This window comes from Tamandua tetradactyla, chromosome 9 (assembly GCF_023851605.1).
Source record: "Tamandua tetradactyla isolate mTamTet1 chromosome 9, mTamTet1.pri, whole genome shotgun sequence".
NCBI classification, from domain to species: domain Eukaryota; kingdom Metazoa; phylum Chordata; class Mammalia; order Pilosa; family Myrmecophagidae; genus Tamandua; species Tamandua tetradactyla.
Window position 1 is genome coordinate 5,602,380 of NC_135335.1, and position 26,856 is coordinate 5,629,235.

The following is a 26,856-nucleotide window of genomic DNA, read 5'->3' on the forward strand; positions in this document are numbered from 1 at the left end:
CGGCCGCTTCCGCTTCCGGCCGAGCCTGGCGGGAAGATGGCTGCGGCCGTGGCGGCGGCGGCGGCGGCTCGGGCGGTGAACTTCGGGCGGCCGGTGTTAGCGTGCGGCCGCAGCTGCCTGAGACCTTCGGGGACCGGAGCGGGTGAGACCCGGACCACGGGGTGAATGGAGTGGGGGAAAAAGAGCAAGCGGTGCTCCCCGCCACCCCGCAGCGTGTGTGTCTCTGTCGACCTGGCGCTTTCTGTGTTGCTCGCGGGTTTTTTTGTTTTTGGGTGGGGGAGAAATTTGTTTTTACTTTAACTTTTTACTGTAGTGACGAATACGCAATGCAAAATGTCCCAGCTTAACCACTTCCAGTTGTACAGTTCTGTGTTGTTAATTTCATTCGCGATATTCTGCTTCCATCAGTGGTTCTCATTCACATCAGTTTTTCACTCAGTGGGCCTGGTGATCCCTGCCTAGTTATCAACCAACTGTAGTTGATGTTCACAGTAGCGGTATTTATTCCTAATAACCCAAAAGGAGAAGCAACCCCAATATTCACAGGCTGATGAATGGATAAGCAAAATGTCGTGAACCCGTACAATAGATATTATTCGGCAATAAAAAGGAATGAATCGCTGACCCATGCAGCAACATGGTTTAACCTTGCAAACATCATGCTCAGGGAAAGAAGCCTGTTGCAGAAGACTATTATGGTGGCTTGAAGCTATGTACCCCATTGAAACGTCCTTGATCTTGGTTTTTAATCTTGATCCATTCCTGTTGCAGTGAACCCTTTCTAAATAGGACCTTCTCATAAGGTTATTTCAGTTAAAGTGTGGCTCAGTTAGGTCAGAATGGATCTTAATCTTATTACTGGAGTCCCTTAAAAGAAAAATGAAATTTAGGCACAGAGAGAAAGCCATGGGAAGGAGCCAGAAGTCAATAGAACCCAGAGAAGCCAGGATAGGTTGCCGTGTGACAGAAAAGTCAAGGACCAAGGATCACCAGCAGCCAGCCCCAGAATGCCACAGTCTTATGGGAGAAAGCATCACTTTGATGACACCTTGATTTGGACTTCTAGCCTCAAAACTGTAAGCCAAAAAGTTCCCATGTTTAAGCCAACTCATTACATGTTACTGGTTTTAGCAGCCAGGAAACTAAAACAGCTCCATCTTATATGATTCCATTTATGTGCGAGAATGGGAAAAATCATAGAGACAGAAAGTAGATCAGGGTTTATCAAGTGTTGGGGAAGGAGGGGTGGAAAGATATTGCTTAATAGGTTCAGAGTTTCTGTTTGGGATGATAAAAAAAAGTTCTGAAATTAGATACTGGTGATAATTGCAGAACTTTGTGAATATACTAAAAGCTACTGAATTGTACACTTTAAAATGGTGAATTTTATAGTATATTAACTAATAATTAGTTCAATTTAAAACAAAGCAGCAGTTGTTGAGGAATCTCTCTCCTACTTTTTGCAATCTATACATTGTGCATTTTAATTTTATCCCTTCTCTCCTCTGTAGACCAGAAGTGTCTTTGTCTTTTGGTGTATTTGTTATTTACTGCTACATAACAGGTTACCCCAAAACTTAGAGGCTGAAGACAACAAACCTGCCTTACCTCGCACCGTTTCTGAGGGTTAGAAATAGGGAAGCACCTTCACTGGGTGATTTTGCCTCAGGGTCTTGCAGTCAAACAAGTCAGCTAAGAGTGCAGTTACTCAGGACTCCACCCAGCCTGGAGAATCTACTTCCATGCCCACTCCCATGGTGGAAGGCAGGCCTCAGTTCCTCACCACCTGAGTCTCTCCAAGCACAGCCCCCAGCCAGGAATTGGGGTGGGGGAGGGTTACACCCAAGACAGAAGTTGCAGCTTTTATAACCTAATCTCGAAGGTGATTCACCATCACTTCTGCCTTAAGCTGTCATGCAAACCAACCCCACAAGGGAGGGGCTTCCCAAGGGGAAAGAGACCAGGAGGCAGGGCTCACTGGGGCCATCTTGGGGGCTATTCCCACAATGGACAGAGAACAGGGTTGAGAAATGAGCGAGTGGAAGATGATTGTGACTCTTTGACGTGGAGCAACAAGCACCTCTTGACACACACAACCAGCCAGTAAACACAATGTTCTGTGGGTTCGGTTCACTAGATTTGCCCATAGTCAAGTTGCAATGTGATGTTTTAAACTGCGTGTCAGCCAGTGACAGCCGTTGTGCATTTAACTTCACCCAGGACTGTGCATATTTCATTTTAATAATTGCCCATGTTTCTCTTGTTCCCTCAGCTTCCCTTTGGTCAGCTTCGCAGAGGTTCCGTTCGCAGAGCACTTCATATCCACAAGGGTAATATCAAAATGTGGGTTTGGGTGGCTCTCTTCCTTTGATTTGTAAGACTGTCTTTCTGAAGTGAAAAGTTCTTGATTAAGTTTTCTAGAACACTTAAATTTTCTCGTAGCTTTTTTGCCAATATTTTACTCTGACCCTTAAGATAAATAAATAGCACTTAAGAAGAGCAGAGAGCATGGGATTCTAGGCCTTACATAGCCATCTTTCCTTATGGAAGAACTTTTAACTCCTGTCTAGAGATTTGTCTCTGGGATGGGAGAGCTGAAGTCATATCAGCATCTCGAGGAGGAAGTTGCAGGATTTGAAAAAGCATATTCAGCGTTAAAAATTTAATCTTAGAACATTTTAAAAATTGTAAATAGCAGAAACTAAATTTTGACAAAAACCATCCTCCCTGGTGGGATGCACAGGGCCATGCTAGGGCAGGGTCACGGGGAGAGAAGCACCCAGAGTCCCATCCAGCCCTGCCACTGCAGCCCACGGACATGGAGGGAGGTGCTTGGCCTCTCCCTGCAGCAGGGAAGCAACAGGTGCATCAATGGGATTCTTTAAGGATTAAGAAAACGTATACATTTAAAAGAGCTTAAAACAGTGCCTGGCGTATAGTGAGCACTCAGAAAATGTCATTTGCTACCAATGTTTTGTTGCTGCTGCCGTTCAGACCCCAGGGTCTCTGCAGTGGGAGAATGGGAGTCATTTTATTCTTAAAAGGAGAGGCTAAAAAACTGAATCGGAATATAGGAGGCAGTCCTAAGTGGGCATTTTAGCAGATCTGGCTTATTTTTCCTATTCCTGTTTTCTCTCTGAGAGGTGACTACCCACCTACCTGGGTCCAGGTGGAGGGTCTGTTCTTCTCCCAGTTTTCATCCGGGTATGGCAGACCAGCGAGGGCTAATCGCCACTCAAGGAAGCTCAAGAGCTGCCGCCCTAGCCCCAGCCCCACCCCCAGCCAGGCAGAACCTATGGCCCACTCAGGCCCAGGGGCTCTCAGTCCTAGTGCTCTGAGATGCAGCACAGCAGGGAAGCCAGATCTAATTTTTTTCCCAATTAACACCCACTTCACAGATTTGTATCAAGCACCTCCCTGTATCCTCAACCAGGTTCTCTGGAACTTGCTGAGTTTTCTCTTGAGTTGCTTGAGAGCAACTTTTTCCTATAGCCCTGGAGTAGGAAGATCGGCATTTCATTTTCTGGTGAAAGCAGCAACAAAGGCTTAAAAACAGTTCTGAAAATTCAATTTGGGCTCTACCTACTCCTCCCCTCTTTGTAGACTCCAGGAATTCGAGGTGAAAATAGGATAGAAGGTTGGGAAGAAAGAATCCCTTTCCTACTCTCCAGCCTTGACTCCCCCTTCTTCGCACACCCTCCCTTCCTGCCTCTCTCCTCCCTCCAGCAGTGGCTGAGCAGGGGCAGAGGGTTCCACAAATGGAGACTGCCATGCCGCATGTGGTGTCCCTTGAAGGCAGGTGCTTCTAGTCTCATTTTCTCAAGTGAAGAAACCAGGATGTAGAGTCGTTGGATGACTGGCCCAGAGTCATGTTGCATAGGAGTGGCAGAGCTGGGCTGGAATCCCGGGCCTCCCTGGCTCCTGTCTGGGTGCAAAGGAAGAGTCAGCATCTACCTGGTCGGAGTTAGGGCTGGGGGCTGAGCAGGTAGAGGGAGAGCAAGGAAAGTAGTCTTATTTAATAAAATATGGGGGAGGGTAACTGCAGCTTCAGAGGCTCCAAGCCCCAGAATGAGGCGCTGGAGCCAAGTGTGGCGACAAGAGGGCCCCGTGTCCTTGTGTCCAGTGTTGTGGGAAAGTAGAGAGAAAGGCTGAGTGTTCAGCCTCTCCCTCCAAAAGTGCAGGTACCCACAAGTAGCACCAGGAGAGTCCAGCCCTCTCGGGGGCCCCTGTCCCAGCATCAAGTCATTCCAAGGACAGGCTGCTCTGGGGTAGAAGGCTGAGAAGTCTTGTTTTTCTTTTTAAACATTAGTTATTGTTCTCTGAAATTGGCATTGTAAGAAGATATGTGGGTGTATTAGTCAGGGTTTTCCAGAGAAACAGAATTGACGAGATATATTTACCCATGTTTATAAATATTAGGGGATTTGTGGTAAGAATTGGCTTACACAGCAGTGGGGATTGGCAAGTCTGAATTCCAGTAGGGCAGGGTACAAGTTGGAAACTCTGATGAAGGTTTTGATGAGCTCCCCAAGAGGAGCCAGCTGACTGAAGTAGAAATGGAAATTCTCCCTTCTGGCTGCTGAAATCATCATTCGACCTTTAAGGCCTTCAGCTGATTGGACGAGACTTCTCTCATGCCTGAAGGAGGCCTCCTTTGTTGATTGTAGATGTAACCAGCCATTGATGCAATCAACTAATGATTTAAAACCATGAAATACCTTCCCTGAACAATCAGGCCAGTGCTTGTTTGACCAAACAGCTGGATGCCATCACCCAGCCACATTGACACATGAACTTCACCATCACAGTGGGAGACTGTTCTCAGGATTACAACAGAGATGGGGCTCCTGCAACCAACAGGAAGCTTACACACACACACACCCCCCCAGCCTTCTGACCTTTCCCGTGTGTGTTGGGGCCACCCCAGTGTAGCCGTAAAGGCAGCAGCTCCCCAGCGACATTAGGATCTGAGACCTGAGGCAGCAGCTCAGCAGGACCCCATCCTCCCTGACCCTTTGTACACAGTCATTTGTTAGGAAATTTTAACTGCCTTTTCACGTGTATAACATGTATATGTAAATTTTTAATTTTATAATTGTTATTATTATCTTACAGATATGTTCCTAAAACATCCCTGAGTTCACCCCCTTGGCCAGAGATTGTCCTGCCAGACCCCGTGGAAGAGGCCAGGCACCATGCAGGTAAAGACCACGCTGGGACAGCAGCTCCCTGCTTCCCCCAGACGGCCCCTGCCGGAAGGCAAGACTGTCACTTTGTGGGTGCTCTGAGACAGCGCAGCGTGAAGGCATGTGGTAATGTTTTGCTTGTTAACTTCAAAATTGTAAACATTCATTCACTTAACAACTCTTTCTTGGCCACCGACAGTATTCCAGGATCGGTCAGGCGGGTGTCCTGTTCTTATGGACGTATAGACGGCTTGATTGCTCAGACTTTATATCCATGATTATAATTTTGGAAAATGCCAAGAGGACATGTACAAGGGGTTGTTTGAGAATGTAGGTTAGGGAAGTGCAGCATTTTGGGGAGCATTGATGGGCTGTTTCAAACCCGGTGAGAGGGTACCGTGGGGCAGGAGCAGGTAGAGGAAGCATCAGTGAGGCATCTGATAGGGCCTGGGGCTACTGGCGACCATGTCCTCCCAAGGAAGGGTCTCCCATTTGGAAAGCATGAGTCTCCTAGCTCCTCTGCCCTTCTGTGTTCAGGCTTACGTTCCCATTCCTGAAAACATGCTGGCAGTCCGTGCATCCCAGGCAAGGGACGTTTCAGACGTTCTTTCTCCTGGTCCTTAAACCCAACTCAAAGCCAGGCCTTATCCTGCGTGTCCTCAAAAGGTAATTTAGGAAGGGCCCATGCCTTCCACCTCCCACCTTCTGGAAAGCCCCCTTCCCTGCAGAGTTGGACCTAACCCCTGGGTCTTTTTTAATAAAACAAGAAGCCAGTACTTTATATGTCTAATCCATTCTGGGTCCTTAATAAAACTGTGGTCACTGCTGGAACTTGGTAAAAAGAGAACACTTAAAACCCAGGTTTTGGTTAAATTTTTTTTAGTAGCTGCCATGAAGAATATGAGGTTTGTACTTCTTATCATTTTTTAAAAATAAGATCCAACAAAAATCCCAAGAATTCATCAAAGCTTGGCATAATCCACCCAGGTAGAGCACAGGTGGCCGCTCCCCTCGGGATGCTTCGTCCCTCCTCGCCCATCTTGCCCTGTGCTGTGGTCACTTGTGTATCCATCTCGCTGCCCAACAGGGTGTGAGCTCCTCAAGCCAGTACTACCTCTTGTCTGCATTTGGATGCAGAGTGTCCTATAGCACCTGGTTCTAGTTTGCTAGCTGCCAGAATGTGATGTACCAGAAACAGAACGGCTTTTAAACAGGGAAATTTATTAAGTTGCAAGTTGACAGTTGTAAGACCATGAAAATGTCCCAATTAAAGTAAGTCTATAAAAATGTCCAAATTAAGGTACCAACAGAGGTTACCTTCACTCAAGAAAGGCTGATGAGGTTCAGGGTTTCCCTCTCAACTGGAAAGGCACCTGGCAAGCATGGTGCTAGCTGCCTCTCCAGGCCTGGTTCATGAAGCTCCCCCAGGGCCGTTTTTCTTCTTCATCTCCAAAGGTGTCTGACTGTGGGCTCTCCTGGCTCTGAAGCTTTTTTCAAAGTGTTTCCTCTTTTAAAGGACTCCAAAAACTAATCAAGACCCACTTGGAACGGGTGGAGTCATATCTCCCTCTAATTAACGGTTAATACCTACAATTGGGCGTGTCATCTCTGGAGATCATCTAATCAGGTTTCCAGCCTGCAGTGCTGAATAGGGATTAAAAGAAAGGGCTGCTCCACAAGATGGGTCGGGATTAAAACATGGCCTTTCTAGGGTGCATAATCCTTTCAAACCTGCACACACCTTAAGATGGGTGTTGGGCAAATATTAAGTCAAGTTGGGTAATGGAATGTGAAGCTGGTGGCCTTCCTGAACTCCCATAGGTGTGTGCCGTGGTGCCTAGACTATGCCGAGGCCTCTTGCTCCAGGACCAGTGTCCTGTGTACCGTGGGCTGATGCCCGCACCGTGGACATCCCTTCCTTCCCCCGCCCCAGAGTAGAGCACTTTCTCAGCCCAGAGTTTAATGGCCGATTCTCCCTGTGCCCTTCCGTCTGAAAACCTAAGGCATTTCCTAGCCCAGGCTTCCAGTTTCAAAATGGATGAAGTTTCATAATTAGTAACGTGAGTCATCTATCATGGAAAACTTTAGAAAATTTGGAGGGCAGTTCTCTTTGTTTAAAAGTAGAGGCAGTTTGGTACCTTGGAACGTGCTTCAACCAGAGAGTGAACAGAGCTGAGGTTCTTGCTTCTGCCTCATTACTTTATGTGTGGACTCAGTCTTCCTTTCTGTACATCAAAGGGGTCACGTTCATTAGCACCTCCCTAGGTGCAGAGAGTGGGGGCAGTCCTGGCAGTAACAAACCACAGTATAAATCAGAATGAAATCCGTCTTCCAGCACTTAAGTCTGTCGACGTGCTGATACTGATAAGGTTTCACAGACATAGTGGCACTCGAGCTGAGCTGAGGGTTGGGTGGGAGTTCCTCTTGACAGAGAATATTCAGAACCGTGGGAACAGAGTAGGCCCAGGCATGGCAGCAAGAAGAAGGAAGCAGGGTGTCTGATGAGCACCTTTCCCGGGTGCGCCTGTGGTAGTGGGTCTCTGGAGGGCTGGGGAGGAGTATGTGGTGGGCCCGAGTGCTGAAGAGATGGTTGAAGCCAGGTGAGGGAGAGCCCTGAGTGCCGCAGCAGGAAGTCTGGACCTGGTTCTCCACCCGGGGGGAGTATCAGAAGTACTGTGAGCAGGAAAACGGGGCAAATCCTTCGCAAGCTCATCCTTAGCCTGTGGGGGTGAATCCGAGGTGAAGGATGGGGTGTGAAGAGCCCTCTGGGGCCCGGTGGTGCTCGGCCTCTCCAGGCACACGTGGAGCCGTTGGATTTCAGTGTCTGATGGAGAAAAGGACTAAAAGCTACAGTGAGGTCACTCGCACTTTCGATGGATTCACATCTTGCTTGTCCCAACAGCATCTGTATATAGATCTGGTGTCTGTGCAGTCGTGGGGTGGAGCCCACAGACCCGCCCCCGTGCAGCAGCTCCTCAGGCCCCGTAAGCCCAGTCTCCAGCGTGACTCAATTTCATTCCATCAGAGGCAGATTTCTTTTTTTTTAGTTTTTTATTAACAAATCTTCACAAACATACAGTCCATACATGGTATACAATCAGTGGCTCACAGTATCATGACATAGTTGTGTATTCTTCCCCATAATCATTTTTTTATTAATTTTTTAAAAAATATAACAAAAACATTCTTAACATACGATCATTCCATTCTACGTATATAATCAGTAATTTACAATATCATCACATAGTTGCATATTCATCATCATGATCATTTCTTAGAACATTTGCATCCATTCGGAAAAAGAAATAAAAAAACAGTAACAAAATTCCTACATACCATACGTCTTACCCTCCCTTTCATTCATCACTAGCATTTCAATCTACTAAATTTATTTTAATCTTTGTTCCCCTATTGTTTATTTAATTCCGTATGTTTTACTCGTCTGCTGATAAGGTAGATAAAAGGAACATCAGATACAAGGTTTTCACAATCACACAGTCACATTGTGAAAGCTGTATCATTGTACAATCATCTTCAAGAAACATGGCTACTGGAACACAGCTCTACATTTTCAGGCAGTTCCCTCCAGCCTCTCCATTACATCTTGAATAACAAGGTGATATCTATTTAATGCGTAAGAATAACCTCCGGGATAACCTCTCAACTCTGTTTGGAATCTCTCAGCCATTGAGAAACAGATTTCTGAGCCTCTCCTTTGAGGTTCGGCTCAGACATGCTTGGAAAGGCTTGGGTGCATTTAAAAGTAGCTACATGGAAAAGCCCTAGGCCTGGGCTGGTGGGTCGTGTTCAGAACATGTTGGTCCTGAGAGTGCACAGTCCAGGGCAGAGGGAAAAGGAGGTGGGATCAAGGCAGTGACAAGAAAACCAGAAAGTGGGAACCTGGATGGGTGTAGGCATGGCCGCTCGCCTCTTTCCAGTTCCATGGGGATGTAGTTCTGGGTTTTCCTGTTTGCAAAAAGGTCTTCCCTTTCATTTTTCAGGGTTTTTACACTTCTCAGTCCTCTGGTTTTTTATTAATAATGATTGGGAATCAAATAAGATGGAAGTCACCCTTAAGACCTTGCCCTACTCCCCCGAAAGAGTGGGCCAGATTTACAGAAATGAAACTAAGGCTCCCAAGTAATAGGGCCAGAGAAGTGAGTGAGATGATTTTGGCATCTCCTGAAGTTGGAAGGAACATCAGTCAAGAGCCCCACATGGCAGGGTACCAGACCCTTCTGAGGGTGACGGATTGGCAGCATGTGCTCAGATACTGGTCTAAGAGCATGGCCATCAGCCATGAGCTCACCCCCTGGAGAGCAGGCGAGCTGTCTCCTCACCCACAGGGCTCCCAGTCCCCCCAGCTCCCCGCCCTCAGCTAGGAAGCACTGTGGTTGTGGGGGGAGGGAAAGGGTTGGGGGGCTGTGATGAATGGAATCACGATGGCCAGGGGTGGGATGGTGCTGCCTTTGCAGGCATGAGTCACTGAATGTCCACCTTTTCTGCAGAGGTCGTAAGGAAGGTCAACGAGCTGATCGCCACAGGGCAGTATGGCCGGCTCTTTGCCGTGGTGCACTTTGCTAGCCACCAGTGGAAGGTGACCAATGAGGACCTGATCTTAATTGAAAACAAGTTAGACCTGGCGTGTGGAGAGAGGATTCGCTTAGAGAAGGTAACTGGGTTTCTGTCTGTGATCAGGGGCTCACACACCAAACAGGCCACCCCAGGTCCCCCGTTTATCATAGCGAGGTCTCCTCAAGTCGGTCAGGGATGACAGGCAGGGCAGACTGTGGGCAGCAGAGCCTCCCCAAGGCAGGGGCTGCGTGCCAAGCAGGCTGCTGCAGCTCAGAGGTCAACCACAGACCTCAGGGATTTAGCCCTTAGAGGGAAGCAGTTAGCCACACTTCTAGGAAAAAAAGTTGCAAACATACGTAAGTAGGTAGGTATAGGTAGAGAGCTGGATAAAGGAAATCACACAGAGAAAAACATAAATAGAGAGATGCATGGATGATAGGTGGGTAGAGTGATTTGCTGTACAATCTTAACATCTTCCCACAGGAAAATATTTGATCTCATATAATAACAATCACAGGTAAGGATGTAATGAGTTTTTAAGCCTGTATTGGTATAGGGAAGAGTCAAGTTTCGGCTAGAACGCTAATCTGATATTGGATTGACTGCTGCTGTCATCTGTAAACATCAGGGACTGGCCTAGAGGCCTTTTCCTGGCTGTCGGTTTCCCCTACTGGCAGTCAGCGTTCTGGTCTGCCAAGCGTTTCTACCCTTCTGGTGTATGCTGTTTGTTGTATTGGATTTTGCCTACTCTGTTTTTATTTCTAAAGCAAATATATTAAATTTATGCATGAAGCTATACTAATACCTGTATCAGATCATTGTTCTGTAATATATTTTATTTTTATTTTTATTTTTTTATTAACGGAGAAAAAAAGAAAAAAAAAGAAATTAACACAACATTTAGAAATCATACCATTCTACATATGCAATCAGTAATTCTTAACATCATCACATAGATGCATGATCATTGTTTCTTAATACATTTGCATCGGTTTAGAGAAACTAGCAACACAACAGAAAAAGATATACAGTGTTAATATAGAGAAAAGAAATAAAAGTAGTAATAATAGTAAAAAAAAAAAAAAAACCCTATAGCTCAGATGCAGCTTCATTCAGTGTTTTAACATGATTACTTTACAATTAGGTATTATTGTGCTGTCCATTTTTGAGTTTTTGTATCTAGTCCTGTTGCACAGTCTGTATCCCTTCAGCTTCAATTACCCATTATCTTACCCTGTTTCTAACTCCTGCTGGACTCTGTTACCAGTGAAATATTCCAAGTTTATTCTCGAATGTCCATTCACATCAGTGGGATCATACAGTATTTGTCCTTTAGTTTTTGGCTGGACTCATTCAGCATAATATTCTCTAGGTCCATCCATGTTATTACATACTTCATAAGTTTATCCTGTCTTAAAGCTGCATAATATTCCATCGTATGTATATACCACAGTTTGTTTAGCCATTCTTCTGTTGATGGAGATTTTGGCTGTTTCCATCTCTTTGCAATTGTAAATAACGCTGCTATAAACATTGGTGTGCAAATGTCCGTTTGTGTCTTTGCCCTTAAGTCCTTTGAGTAGATTCCCAGCAATGGTATTGCTGGGTCGTATGGCAATTCTATATTCAGCTTTTTGAGGAACCGCCAAACTGCCTTCCACAGTGGTTGCACCATTTGACATTCCCACCAACAGTGGATAAGTGTGCCTCTTTCTCCGCATCCTCTCCAGCACTTGTCATTTTCTGTTTTGTTGATAATGGCCATTCTGGTGGGTGTGAGATGATATCTCATTGTGGTTTTGATTTGCATTTCTCTAATGGCCAGGGACATTGAGCATCTCTTCATGTGCCTTTTGGCCATTTGTATTTCCTCTTCTGGTAGGTGTCTGTTCAAGTCTTTTTCCCATTTTGTAATTGGGTTGGCTGTCTTTTTGTTGTTGAGTTGAACAATCTCTTTATAAATTCTGGATACTAGACCTTTATCTGATATGTCATTTCCAAATATTATCTCCCATTGTGTAGGCTGTCTTTCTACTTTCTTGATGAAGTTCTTTGATGCACAAAAGTGTTTAATTTTGAGGAGCTCCCATTTATTTATTTCTTTCTTCAGTGCTCTTGCTTTAGGTTTAAGGTCCATAAAACCGCCTCCAGTTGTAAGATTCATAAGATATCTCCCTACATTTTCCTCTAACTGTTTTATGGTCTTAGACCTAATGTTTAGATCTTTGATCCATTTTGAGTTAACTTTTGTATAAGGTGTGAGATACGGGTCTTCTTTCATTCTTTTACATATGGATATCCAGTTCTCTAGGCACCATTTATTGAAGAGACTGTTCTGTCCCAGGTGAGTTGGCTTGACTGCCTTATCAAAGATCAAATGTCCGTAGATGAGAGGGTCTATATCTGAGCACTCTGTTCGATTCCATTGGTCGATATATCTATCTTTATGTCAATACCATGCTGTTTTGACCACTGTGGCTTCATAATATGCCTTAAAGTCCGGCATCGCTAGACCTCCAGCTTCGTTTTTTTTCCTCAAGATGTTTTTAGCAATTCAGGGCAACCTGCCCTTCCAGATAAATTTGCTTATTGTTTTTTCTAATTCTGAAAAATAAGTTGTTGGGATTTTGATTGGTATTGCATTGAATCTGTAGATCAGTTTAGGTAGGATTGACATCTTAATTATATTTAGTCTTCCAATCCATGAACACGGTATGCCCTTCCATCTATTTAGGTCTTCTGTGATTTCTTTTAGCAGTTTTTTGTAGTTTTCTTTATATAGGTTTTTTGTCTCTTTAGTTAAATTTATTCCTAGGTATTTTATTCTTTTAGTTGCAGTTGTAAATGGGATTCGTTTCTTGATTTCCCCCTCAGCTTGTTCATTACTAGTGTATAGAAAAGCTACAGATTTTTGAATGTTGATCTTGTAGCCTGCTACTTTGCTGTACTCATTTATTAGCTCTAGTAATTTTGTTGTGGATTTTTCCGATTTTCGACATATAGTATCATATCGTCTGCAAACAGTGATAGTTTTACTTCTTCCTTTCCAATTTTGATGCCTTGTATTTCTTTTTCTTGTCTAATTGCTCTGGCTAGAACCTCCAACACAATGTTGAATAATAGTGGTGATAGTGGACATCCTTGTCTTGTTCCTGATCTTAGGGGGAAAGTTTTCAATTTTTCCCCATTGAGGATGATATTAGCTGTGGGTTTTTCATATATTCCCTCTATCATTTTAAGGAAGTTCCCTTGTATTCCTATCTTTTGAAGTGTTTTCAACAGGAAAGGATGTTGAATCTTGTCAAATGCCTTCTCTGCATCAATTGAGATGATCATGTGATTTTTCTGCTTTGATTTGTTGATGTGGTGTATTACATTAATTGATTTTCTTATGTTGAACCATCCTTGCATACCTGGGATGAATCCTACTTGGTCATGATGTATACTTCTTTTAATGTGTTGTTGGATACGATTTGCTAGAATTTTATTGAGGATTTTTGCATCTATATTCATTAGAGAGATTGGTCTGTAGTTTTCTTTTTTTGTAATATCTTTGCCTGGTTTTGGTATGAGGGTGATGTTGGCTTCATAGAATGAATTAGGTAGTTTTCCCTCCACTTTGATTATTTTGAAGAGTTTGAGGAGAGTTGGTACTAATTCCTTCTGGAATGTTTGATAGAATTCACATGTGAAGCCGTCTGGTCCTGGACTTTTCTTTTTAGGGAGCTTTTGAATGACTAATTCAATCTCTTTACTTGTGATTGGTTTGTTGAGGTCATCTATTTCTTCTTGAGTCAAAGTTGGTTGTTCATGTCTTTCCAGGAACCCGTCCATTTCATCTAAATTGTTGTATTTATTAGCGTAAAGTTGTTCATAGTATCCTGTTATTACCTCCTTTATTTCTGTGAGGTCAGTAGTTATGTCTCCTCTTCCATTTCTGATCTTATTTATTTGCATCCTCTCTCTTCTTCTTTTTGTCAGTCTTGCTAAGGGCCCATCAATCTTATTGATTTTCTCATAGAACCAACTTCTGGCCTTATTGATTTTCTCTATTGTTTTCATGTTTTCAATTTCATTTATTTCTGCTCTAATCTTTGTTATTTCTTTCCTTTTGCTTGCTTTGGGATTAGTTTGCTGTTCTTTCTCCAGTTCTTCCAAGTAGACAGTTAATTCCTGAATTTTTGCCTTTTCTTCTTTTCTGATAAAGGCATTTAGGGCAATAAATTTCCCTCTTAGCACTGCCTTTGCTGCGTCCCATAAGTTTTGATATGTTGTGTTTTCATTTCATTCGCCTCTAGGTATTTACTAATTTCTCTTGCAATTTCTTCTTTGACCCACTTATTGTTTAAGAGTGTGCTGTTGAGCCTCCATGTATTTGTGAATTTTCTGGCACTCCGGCTATTACTGATTTCCAACTTCATTCCTTTATGATCTGAGCAAGTGTTGTGTATGATTTCAATCTTTTTAAATTTGTTAAGACTTGCTTTGTGACCAGCATATGGTCTATCTTTGAGAATGATCCATGAGCACTTGAGAAAAAGGTGTATCCTGCTGTTGTGGGATGTAATGTCCTATAAATGTCTGTTAAGTCTAGCTCATTTATAGTAATATTCAGATTCTCTATTTCTTTATTGATCCTCTGTCTAGATGTTCTGTCCATTGATGGGAGTGGTGAATTGAAGTCTCCAACTATTATGGTATATGTGTCTATTTCCCTTTTCAGTGTTTGCAGTGTATTCCTCACGTATTTTGGGGCATTCTGGTTCGGTGCATAAATATTTATGATTGTTATGTCTTCTTGTTCAATTGTTCCTTTTATTAGTATATAGTGTTCTTCTTTGTCTCTTTTAACTGTTTTACATTTGAAGTCTAATTTGTTGGATATTAGTGTAGCCACTCCTGCTCTTTTCTGGTTTTTATTTGCATGAAATATCTTTTCCCAACCTTTCACTTTCAACCTATATTTATCTTTGGGTCTAAGATGTGTTTCCTGTAGACAGCATATAGAAGGATCCTGTTTTTTAATCCATTCTGCCAGTCTATGTCTGATTGGGGAATTCAGTCCATTAACATTTAGAGTTATTACTGTTTGGATAATATTTTCCTCTACCATTTTGCCTTTTGTATTACATATATCATATCTGACTTTCCTTCTTTCTACACTCTTCTCCATGCCTCTCTCTTCTGTCTTTTTGTATCTGACTCTAGTGCTCCCTTTAGTATTTCTTGCAGAGCTGGTCTCTTGGTCACAAATTCTCTCAGTGACTTTTTGTCTGAGAATGTTTTAATTTCTTCCTCATTTTTGAAGGAGAATTTTGCTGGATATAGGAGTCTTGGTTGGCAGTTTTTCTCTTTTAGTAACTTAAATATATCATCCCACTGTCTTCTAGCTTCCATGGTTTCTGCTGAGAAATCTACACATAGTCTTATTGGGTTTCCCTTGTATGTGATGGATTGCTTCTCTCTCGCTGCTTTCAAGATCCTCTCTTTCTCTTTGACCTCTGACATTCTAACTAGTAAGTGTCTTGGGGAACGCCTATTTGGGTCTAATCTCTTTGGGGTGCGCTGCACTTCTTGGATCTGTAATTTTAGGTCTTTCATAAGAGTTGCGAAATTTTCAGTGATAATTTCTTCCGTTAGTTTTTCTCCTCCTTTTCCCCTCTCTTCTCCTTCTGGGACACCCACAACACGTATATTTGTGCGGTTCACATTGTCCTTGAGTTCCCTGATACCCTGTTCAAATTTTTCCATTCTTTTCCGGATAGTTTCTGTTTCTTTTTGGAATTCAGATGTTCCATCCTCCAAATCACTAATTCTATCTTCTGTCTCTTTAAATCTATCATTGTAGGTATCCATTGTTTTTTCCATCTTTTCTACTTTATCCTTCACTTCCATAAGCTCTGTGATTTGTTTTTCAGTTTTTCTATTTCTTCTTTTTGTTCAGCCCATGTCTTCTTCATGTCCTCCCTCAATTTATCGATTTCGTTTTTGAAGAGGTTTTCCATGTCTGTTCGTATTTCAGCATTAGTTGTTTCAGCTCCTGTATCTCATTTGAACTATTGGTTTGTTCCTTTGACTGGGCCATATTTTCAATTTTCTGAGTGTGATCCCGTTATCTTCTGCTGGCGTCTGGGCATTTAGTCAGATTTCCCTGGGTGTTGGACCCCACAGGTTGAAAGATTTTTCTGTGAAATCTCTGGGTTCTGTTTTTCTTATCCTGCCCAGTAGGTGGCGCTCGTGGCACACGTTTGTCTACGGGTTCCACCAGTGAAAGTTGCTGTGGGTCCTTTAACTTTGGAAAACTCTCGCCGTAGGGGAGGTTCGGCAGCCGAATCGTCTTGGAAGAGTGCCAGCCGGCCCGGGGTCCGAACGTGGGGAGGGTCGCCGGCCTCCGCAGCACGGGAGAGCGCCCGACTGAATTTCCTAGTTGGCCCGGGGCGCCAAGCGTGGCGGGAGGGTGCCAGCTGCCGCAGCCTGGGAGAGTGCACTGTTCCCAGCCGGCCCGGGGAGTCACGTGTTTGGAAGGGACCCCCTGGTCACCGTTCTCCGCAGTCTGGGGATTTCCGACCCAACTCTCTCAGTTGGTCCGGGGGGCCTTGCATGGTGGGGGCGCCAGCCGCCGTGGCCCAAGGGGACTGCCTGCTCAATTCTGCCAGCTGGCCTGGGAAGGAGGAAGGGAGGGACTCCGGCCGCTTGCCGTCCCACCTGGGAAAGCCCGCGCCCCTCGGCGATCTCACCGGAGCTGGTTCTCCCAGACAGTCAGCCGTTCCAGGATGGGGTACGCCGTCCCTTTGATCTCTGTTGTGGCTCCGGGAGCTGCTCTGTATTGTCTCCACTCCCCCAGTAGCTGTTCTGGAGGAGGAAAGGTGAGGGTGGCAAGGCTGTCGAGGCCAGTGGCGGAGGAACCGGTGAAGGCGGAAGAGGGCACGGTGGTGGTTGGAGAGCCGCCGGAGCAGGAGGAGAAAGGGAAGGATAAGATGACAGGTAGAGCGCCGCCGGAGCAGAAGGGAGAAGAGGGAGAGGAGGGCGGGCGGGCTGGCTGGCGGGGCGTGGGCGCCGTGTGCCGGGCCGGCAGACAAAGAGGGAGAGGAGGGCGGGCGGGCTGACTGGCGGGGCGTGGGCCTATAGTTTATTATTGACATGATATTTGCTTTTCCTTGTGAAAACTTCCTTTGTAATTGCCGAGTTTTTGCTTATTTACACCAAGGAGAGCCTTCAATTTTGTTTCTAAGATGGTCTCGCCACTCGTTACTGAGCGTTCCTGTGCAACTCAGAGCTGAGCTAACTTGATTTGCTGAAACAGCAACCCGCAGAGCTCTGTTCTTCTTAACAAAATCAGTATCATGACCTCATAAACAAGAGCATATGTTTTAGTGTCCAAAAATAAGTAGGAGACTTCAGTAGTATATTTGTAAAGATTTTTAAAGACATTGTTTTCAAGCATTTCACATTAACAAAGTTACAGAAAGCCCCATATAATGCAGATGGTTTTCATGCATTAGGAAATAGAATAGTAGAGGAGAGAACATGTGCTGAAATTAACTCTAAAAATATTTTTATTATTTACCATCTTAATATCCATTGTGCACTAATATTGTTAAAAATACATTGTCTTAGAAAGGAGAAAGACTGGTCAGAAAAGGAACAACTGCTGGACAATTGAATCACGGTGTCTCCGCCACAGCTTCCGTGCTGTAAAAGAGCGTATTAGGTCTCTTCCCTTAAACATTCGCAACACTCAGATGTGGCCTCTCTCTCCAGCCAACACAACGAGCAGTCTCACCACCCTCCCCCTCTCTGTGTGGGACATGACTCCCAGGGGTGTGGACCTTTCTGGAAACGTGGGACAGAAATCCTAGAATGAGCTGAGACTCAGCATCAAGGGATTGAGAAAAACCCTAGAATGAGCTGGGAATTAACATCAAGGGATTGAGAGAAACTTCCGGACCAAAAGTGGGAAGAGGGAAATGAGACAAAGTGTCAATGGCTGAGAGATTCCAAACAGAGTCGAGAGGTTATTCTTACGCATTAAGTAGATATCACCTTGTTGTTCAAGTTGTAGTGGAGAGGCTGGAGGGAACTGCATGAAAATGTAGAGCTGTGTTCCAGTAGCCATGTTTCTTGATGATGATTGTATAATGATGTAGCTTTCACAATGTGACTGTGTGATTGTGAAAACCTTGTGTCCGATGCTCCTTTTATCTACCATATCAACAGATGAGTAGAACATATGGAATAAAGATAAATAATACGGGGAACAAATGTTAAAATAAATTTAGTTTGAAATGGTAGTGATAAATGAAAGCAAGGGGTAAGGGGTATGGTATGTATAATCTTTTTTTCCTGTTATCGTTTTATTTCTTTTTTGTTGTCTTTTTATTTCTTTTTCTAAATCGATGCAAATGTTATAAGAAATGATGAATATGCAACTATGTGATGATATTAAGAATTGCTGACTATATATGTAGAATGGAATGATATCTTAATTTTTTATTTGTTGTTAATTTTTTTAATTAATAAATAAAAATTTAAAAAAAAACATTCGCAACATATATTACCTAAAGTTCTGAGAAGGCCTACAGTACTTTCCTTTAATGCAATCTGTCGTAAGCTAAATTGACTTAAACTCTAAGAAATGTTAGACTTAGTGTATTTCATCTAGTCTAAGATGCACGCTTTTCTTACATTTTGACATCTCTGAAAATTGAAATGTGGCTTAAAATTAAAAGTAGTTCCTTTTTGTTTGTTTGTTTACTCCAAGAGGCATTCTATCTTTTTTATTAATTTTTAATTTTTTTAAAATATAGCAATAAACAAATGCAAACATTCTTATCATTCCATTCTACATAATAGAATAATTATTAATAATAAATTATTAATAATTTATTAATAATCAGTAATTCACAGTATCATCACATAGTTGCATATTCATCATCATGATCATTTCTTAGAACCTTTGCATCAATTCAGAAAAAGAAATAAAAAGACAACAGGAAAAAATTCATGTATAACATACCCCTTACCCCTCCCTTTCATTGATCACTACCATTTCAATCTAAATTTATTTTAACATTTCTTCCTCCTATTATTTATTTTTATTCCATATGTTCTACTCATCTGTTGACAAGGTAGATAAAAGGAGCATCAGACACAAGGTTTTTACAATCACACAGTCACATTGTGACAACTGTATCATTATTCAATCATCCTCAAGAAACATGGCTACTGGAACACAGGTCTACATTTTCAGGCAGTTCCCTCCAGCCTCTCCATTACATCTTGAATAACAAGATATCTACTTGATGCATAAGAATAACTTCCAGGATGACCTCTCGACTCCGTTTGGAATCTCTCAGCCATTGACACTTTATTTTGTCTCATTTCACTCTTCCCCCTTTTGGTTGAGAGGGTTTTCTCAATCCCTTGATGCTGAGTCCCAGCTCATTCTAGGGTTTCTGTCCCACATTGCTAGGAAGGTCCACACCCCTGGGAGTCGTGTCCCACGTAGACAGGGGGAGGGTGTGAGTTTGCTTCTTGTGTTGGCTGAGAGAGAGGCCACATCTGAGCAACAAAAGAGGTTCTCTTGGGGGCCTAATTTTAAGTAGGCTTGATCTATCCTTGGTGGGGTTAAGTTTCATATGAACAAACCCCAAGATTGGGGGCTCAGCCTGTTGCTTTGGTTGTCCCCACTGCTTATGAGAATATCAAGAATTCAACTTGGGGAAGTTGAATTTTCCCCCTTTCTCACCATTCCCCAAAGGGGACTTTGCAAATACTTTTTTATTCACTGTTCAAATCACTTTGGGATTTGAACCAACAAAATCTCATGCCCTATTCATGGTTCCATGTACTTATGGTGTTCAATTACGCTATCTACATAAGTTATATTAGGAAATGCCCTAGTCAAAATATAAATTTTGTACTAAATTAACATTTTTTTGCTTTAGTCTCACATATAAGTTAAAATTTTAAAACAGTAATTACTATTAAAATTTTAAAACAGTAATTACTATCAATTTCAACACCATTCAGTAATGACATTCCTATGTTCTTCCTCATGCAAAAACATTTTTTAAACTTGTACATTTAGTCACTATCATACACTCTAGGCATTCCTAGATTATACCATCTCTATCTTTAACATCTAGCTTTCTTTCTGATTTCATTTGTGCCCCCAGCCCTCCTCCCTTTATCATTCTCACATTCAGCTTCAGTGTTTTAACATAATTGTATTACAGTTAGGTAGTATTGTGCTGTCCATTTCTGAGTTTCTATATTCGGTCCTGTTGCACAGTCTGTATCCCTTCAGCTCCAATTACCCAATATCTTACCCTATTTCTATCTCCTGATGGTCTCTGTTACCAATGAAGTTCTCCAAGTTTATTCACTAATGTCAGTTCATATCAGTGAGACCATACAATATTGTCCTTTTTTTGGCTAGTCTCACTCAGCATAAAGTCCTTAAGGTCCATCCATGTTGTTACATACTTCATAACTTTATTCTGTCTTACAGCTGCGTAATATTCCATCATATGTATATACCACAGTTTGTTTAGCCACTCGTCTGTTGATGGACATTTTGGCTGTTTCCATCTCCTTGCAATTGTAAATAATACTTCTATAAACATTGGTTTGCAAATGTCCACTTGTGTCCTTACCCTCATGTCCTCTGAGTAAATACCTAACAATGGTATTGCCGGATCGTATGGCAATTCTATATTTAAGCTTCCTGAGGAACCACCAAACTGCCTTCCACAGTAGTTGTACCATCTGACGTCTCCAGCATTTGTTGTTTTCTCTTTTATTGATAATGGCCATTCTGGTGAATGTAAGATGATATGTCATTGTGGTTTTGATTTGCATTTCCCTAATAGCCAGGGAAATTGAGTTATCTTTTCATGTGCCTTTTGGCCATTTGTATTTCCTCTTCTGAGAAGCCTCTGTTCAAGTCTTTTGCCTATTTTGTAATTGGGTTGTCTTTTTGTTGTTGAGTTGAACAGTCTCTTTATATATTCTGGATACTAGACCTTTATCTGATATATCATTTCCAAATATTGTCTCCCGTTGTGTAGGCTGTCTTTTTACTTTCTTGACAAAGTTCTTTGATACACAAAGTGTTTAATTTTGAAGAGGTCCCATTTATTTATTTCTTTCTTCAGTGCTCGTGCTTTGGGTATAAGGTCTAGGAAACCGCCTCCTATTATAAGATTTATAAGATATCTCCCTACATTTTCTTCTAACAGTTTATGGTCTTAGATCTAATGTTTAGGTCTTTGATCCATTTGTTTTATGGTCTTAGATCTAATGTTTAGGTCTTTGATCCATTTTGAGTTAATTTTTGTATAGGATGTGAGAGATGGATCCTCTTTCGTTCTTTTATATATATATATATGCCGAATACTTTGTTATATGTTTAATGTCTATATTAAGCGGAATAATACATATCGCTCAAGATTGGTATAAAGATTAAATTCTAGAATATATAAAAAAAATACATTGTCTTTAAACATTTGAGTTAAATATAATTGGATTTTTTTATCGGTAAAGCTTAAGACAATCTTCTAATAGCTGATAAAAAACTATTGCACTTGGAGTGCAAAGATATTTCCACCTGTGGAACTTTCCCAAATTTTGAAAATGGTTGCCTGGATGTACAGGATTTTGCAGCCCTTTCAAGAATACAGATGAGTCTAAATCTTTGCAATATTAACAATACTATTTCAAAAGACACTATAATACAGCTTGTGTGTTTATCTCTGGGTATGTTATGTGTCAATAAAGTTGTTGTTTTTTTAAGCCATAACTTCTGTAGGAGAATATTGTAGTTGTCTGGATACGTAACCACTGCAACAAATAATCAAATTTTTACTCCTCCCCCTCTCCCAGTCCAGGACACTTAGGTGACAATAACCTCACAGCTGTTGGGCATCGCCACATTGTTAGCTTGCATCCCCAATTTTTGAATGTTAAAAGAATAATTAGGTAGCAGGTCAATACATGTCAGTGTTTTTCAGTGTCACGTAATCAATCTTTCTTTCTTTGTGGCGTGTTCATATAAAACTCAGTTGTCACTTACTGTGCTTATAGACTTTTAATTTACTTCTTGGTAAGGAGCCCGTGATTAAATGCTTCCATTGAATTTCTTAAGGTGCTGCTGGTTGGAGCCGACAACTTCACGTTACTCGGAAAGCCACTGCTTGGGTAATGTCCTGTAAAACGGTAGGATGTGTCTCAGCACGTGGGGCGGGGTGTGGGCTCAGGGCCTGCGTGTGCAGAGCTGCCCAGTTCTCCACAATCATCGTGGGAGTGAGGAGTCCCATAAAGAGAACAGGGCATTACTAACTCAGTCCAGGATGGCCCTTTCAAGAGTTATTGCAAACTACATGAACTTTTTCTTCACAATTCTTACTGTTTTCAAAATGTTTACAGTGATGGCATATTTTATTATCAGCAGTAAAGAAAGTGACACTTAGAAATGCTCACATAAAGCATCCCCGAAGGTGTATCATTATTTATTTTCTTTCCTTCTAGAAAGGATCTCGTTCGAGTAGAAGCCACTGTCATTGAAAAGACAGAATCATGGCCAAAAGTCAATATGAAATTTAAGAAAAGGAAAAACTTCAGGAGAAAAAGAAGTGAGTTAGGGAAAGCATAGCTGGCCTCCTGTGCCACCCTCCGTTGTGCTTGGGTTGGTATCTCTGTGTCCTGTTGCTGGGGTCATGGATAGGTCCCGGTATCCTTCCCAGGCAGCAGTCCCAGTGTGAGAACCCCAGAGACGAGCAGACACACCCCCCACCATGGGTCTCCGAGGTGCGGGGAGAGGGCACAGGGAATCCATTCTGAACACACTAAAGGTTGTGGGGTCTGGGGGTCCCTGAGAAACCTCAGCCCTGAAGTTAAGTGATTTCTGGCTTAGCTCCAGAAATGAGCACAGGCGGCAGGGGAGAGCGGTGCTGGGGACAGGTGACCCCGCCCACATGTGACATTGATGTTGGGGTACGGGGGCGGGGGGCCGGTGCTGCCTGAGGTGCAGCTGGTGCATGTGGGGCTGGGCCACAGCAGGCCCTTAATGCGGAGGGCAGGACAGCCAGGGCGGGGCAGGGTCCCCGCTGCATCTCGCAATGCACAGCCTGTCACAGCGTCCTCTCTTTCTTTCAGTAATCGTGACGCCACAGACCATCCTCCGGATAAACACCATTGAGGTCGCCCCATGCCTGCTGTGATTTTGAGTGAGCATTTACAGGATAGAGAATAAACTTGTTTTCCAGGGAGACCAAGTGTTTGAGTTCTGATATAAAAATGTGTGAGATGTCATAGATGGTCATTTTAGCTTAGGGGCCATGTTTGAGCTGCTTCTTAAATAACAGCCTCCCTGAACTGGAGAGAACAGGAATTCAGGAAGAATGACAAGTATGGCCCTCCTAGGGTTGGACACTCAATTTTTATGTAAGAGACAAAATAGTATTCTTGGCAGCCCTTCACCCCATGGCGGCAGGGCAGGAGGAAGTGGGCGGGGGTCACAGCTGGGACCCGGCGCCTGTGACATCATGACAGGCAGGATCCAGATTCCATTTCTGCATGAAATGGAGAAAAACATAAGTGAATTCCCTCCAGCGACTTGCTTTATTCAAAGCCATCTGGCTCCAGGATCCAGGTTCTTGTCTCACTTTATTCCCAACTGGATCTGGCAGAGGCAGATGAGGGAGGGGAGGTGTCAGCATGGGGTGGTGGGCATGGGTGCTGGACATGATGTGATGGGAGGAGCAGAGCTCGCAGGGACAGAGCAGGGAGGGCAGGGGGATGGGTCCTGAGGAGGAGCCTTGGGACTCAATCCTGAGCGCAAGGTCCTCAGGGCCTGGGGAGGACCTGGAGCTAATGTCAAACTCCAGGAAATGTCAGGGTCCTGACCCCAGAGGGGCCATGGGAGCACAGCAAAGAAGAAGGAAGGAATACTTGGGGCTGGGTAGGGAAGGGGCTTCTGCCCCCAGGCCCGAGGTGGTGCTGTTTGCACTGTGAGTGCGCCACCCAGAGGGGCCCTCGGTGCATCTGGCGGCGGTGCTGGGGTGAGCAGGGGGCCGGGCCCAGACACAGAAGGAGGAGCCCTTTCCCTCTTTGAGGCTGCCGTGGCCCCAGAGGCTGTGGTTCCTAATGGCCTGTGGGAAAGTGACGCCCTCTCCAGCCCCTCCCTGGACTCTTGGTCGGCCTGGCCCCGTCCTGGGTGGTGATCGTTCCATCTGAGCTGTCTAGGCCTCGCCTCCGTTGGGAGGTGGTGAAAGGTCTGAGAATGGAGCCCTGCCTCCTAGCCTTTGACTCGCTACTCCGCTTGAAGCAGAGAGGATTGTGGAGATGCTGCCACAGTAGGCCATGTCCTGCAGGTTGTGTGGGGCCTGGGGCCAGATGGACCTGGTCCCCGGCAGGTCACGGAGCCTTGAGCCTCGGCATCTTCAGCTGTCCCAGGTGGGACTCCTCACCTGCCCCCGGGTCGCGGTGAGGACTCGGTGACGGTGACGGGCCGCAAGAAGTCAGTGCTCAGTTAGCAGGCACCACTTTTCCCACCTAGAGAGAAGCAGCGCTACTGTCGTCTGCAGAACAGTTTGGTGATGTGCCTCTAAAACCTTGATATCAGTGTGGAACTGTTGACATTTGACTCCTTTCAGAAACTGGTCTACAAAGGGAGAGATGCTTAGTTGTGCAAAATTTCTATCTTTGGTAGCACTTGATCTTAACTTGTGTGGTCAGTTTATTCAAACACCATAATTATGTGATACCTTGAGTAAGGTATGACTTCTTGTTGGTTTGTAAAGGTTAGTGTGATGCCCCAATATATCACAGAGTAAAATGAGCAGAGAATAAAAAAGTATTTACTAAGTTCCCCTTGGGGGACTGGGGAGAAAGGAAGAAATATTAAACTTCCCTATCTGGGAAATTGATATTCTCACAATTAGTGAGGATGATCAGTTCAATAGGTTGAGCCTTCGACCTTGGGGTTTGCCTCTATGAACTTACACCTGCAAAGGAGAAGCTAAGCCTACCTAAAAATATGCCCACAGGTGCATGGGTAGTTCAGTGTTAGAATGCTCACCTTTCATGCAGGAGACCCAGGTTCAATTCCTGGACCATGCACCCAAAAAAAAAAAAATATGTATATATATGCCTAATTATCACCCCCAGAAACCCTCTTTTGTTGCTCAGTTGTGGCCCTTCTAAGCCAACTCAGGCAGGTGAACTCATTGCCCTCCCTGCTGCGTGGGCCATGACTCCCAGGGGCGTCAGTCTCCCTGGCAGTGTTCGACAGGACCACCAGTGGGATTGAGAAAGCTTTCTTGATCAAAAGGAGGAAGAGAGAAATGAGACAGCGTTTCAGTGGCTGAGAGATTTCAGTGTCAAGAGGTTATCCTGGAGGTTATTCTTACGCATTATATAGATATCCCCTTTTTAGTTTATGGTGTATTGGAGTGGCTAGAGGGAAGTATCTGAAACTGTTGAATTGTGTTCCGGTAGCCTTGATTCTTGAAGATGATTGTACAACTACATAGCTTTTTCAGTGTGACCGTGTGATTGTGAAAACCTCGGATCTCATGCTCCCTTTATCCAAGGTACGGGCAGATGAGTTAAAAAATAAGGATAAAATAAATAAATAAAAGGGAGGGTTAAGGGGCAAAAAAAAAAAAGATGGGTAGAGTGCAATACTATCATAAGTGAGAGGGAGGGATTAAGGGGTATGGGATGTATGGGTGTTTTTCTGGAGTGATGCAAATGTTCTAAAAATGATATTGGTGATTGTTCTAGTTTACTATCTGCCGGAATACAATATACTAGAAACGGAATGGCTTTTAAAACGGGGAATTTAATAAACTTCTAATTTACAGTTCCAAGGCTAAGAAATTGTCCCAATTAAAACAACTCTGTAGAAATGTCCAATCAAAGGTATCCATTCAGGGAGAGATACCTTGGTTCAGGAAGAAGATGAAGTCCAGGGTTTCTCTCTCAAGTGAGAAGGCACACGGTGAACATGGTCAGGGTTTCTCTCTCAGCTGGAAGGGCACATGGTGAACACGGCGCCATCTGCTAGCTTTCTCTCCTGGCTTCCAGTTTCATGAAGCTCCCCGGGAGGCATTTTCCTTCTTCATCTCCAAAGGTTACTGGCTGGTGGACTCTCTGCTTTGTGGTGCTGCAGCATTCTCTGCTCTCTCTCAATCTCCTGTTCTCCCAAATGTTTCTTTTATAGGACTCCAGTAAACCAATCAAGACCCACCCAAATGGGTGGTGACATGTCATCACCTAATCCAGTTTAACAACCACTCTTGACTAAATCACATCACCCAGGAAGATGATCTGATTACAGTTTCAAACATACAGTATCAAATAGGGATTATTCTACCTTTATGAGATGGGATTTTGATTTAAACATGGCTTTTCTAGGGGCGATTCTTCCTTTCAAACCAGCACAGGATGAATACACAACTGTGATGACATTGTGAGCCACTGATTGTATATGTGAATGGACCATATGTATGTGAAGATTTTTCAATAAAAATATTTTTTAAAAAAACTGCTCTAGATATTAACTCTGGACACTTGACTGAAAAAGCAAAGTTGGAGCCATACCAATATCTTTACAAAATATAAAAGTTCCCTCTCAAGCAAGCCCTTGACTGCAGATACGTTATCCACAGGTCACGTCCTCTGTTGCCCACATGCGAGTACAATGTCCCCTGCCTGTCCCAGCACCAACACTCCATCTTGTCCTAGCCGGCTGGTGGCATTTCTCTGTCCCCTTCCACAGGAACACTTTGTTTGCTCAATTAGTGTGTGTGCTCTACGGGACTGACCTGCCGGCCTGCCCCAAGGCCTTCCACATACCTGCTGACCTTGCCCCTCCTTCACCCGTGCCCACCTTGTCCTTGCCCGCCTTTGGCACTCTGTGGGTGCCTTGCCCCGTGTGCTCCTCTGTGAAGCTCAGCTCCCACACTGGGCCACTGTCCTCCAAAACCTCCCAGCTGGGCCCACCCCTGGGCGTAGGGCATCTAAGGGGAGTGTAGAGACCAACTCCAGAGGCAGTGCAGCCAGTGGCTAAGCACAAAGCTTTCCAAGC

General features: G+C 43.8%; 1 protein-coding gene across 3 annotated transcripts; it reads left to right on the forward strand.

Moving 5' to 3' along the window:
* The first annotated feature begins 23 nt into the window (after positions 1–23).
* On the forward strand, positions 24–23,032 carry MRPL21 (mitochondrial ribosomal protein L21). 3 transcript variants are annotated; one of them, XM_077115444.1, is made up of 7 exons: positions 24–142; positions 2,273–2,330; positions 5,116–5,201; positions 9,695–9,858; positions 21,910–21,962; positions 22,293–22,449; positions 22,920–23,032. In XM_077115444.1, the coding sequence occupies exons 1-6, from the start codon at positions 37–39 to the stop codon at positions 22,414–22,416; spliced, it is 591 nt and encodes a 196-aa protein (XP_076971559.1). In that variant the 5' UTR covers positions 24–36; the 3' UTR covers positions 22,417–22,449; positions 22,920–23,032. The 3 variants fall into 3 exon arrangements, with proteins under 3 accessions (XP_076971559.1, XP_076971558.1, XP_076971560.1); XM_077115443.1 differs by having other exon boundaries at positions 22,293–22,396; XM_077115445.1 differs by lacking the exon at positions 22,293–22,449.
* Positions 23,033–26,856: the final 3,824 nt, after the last annotated feature.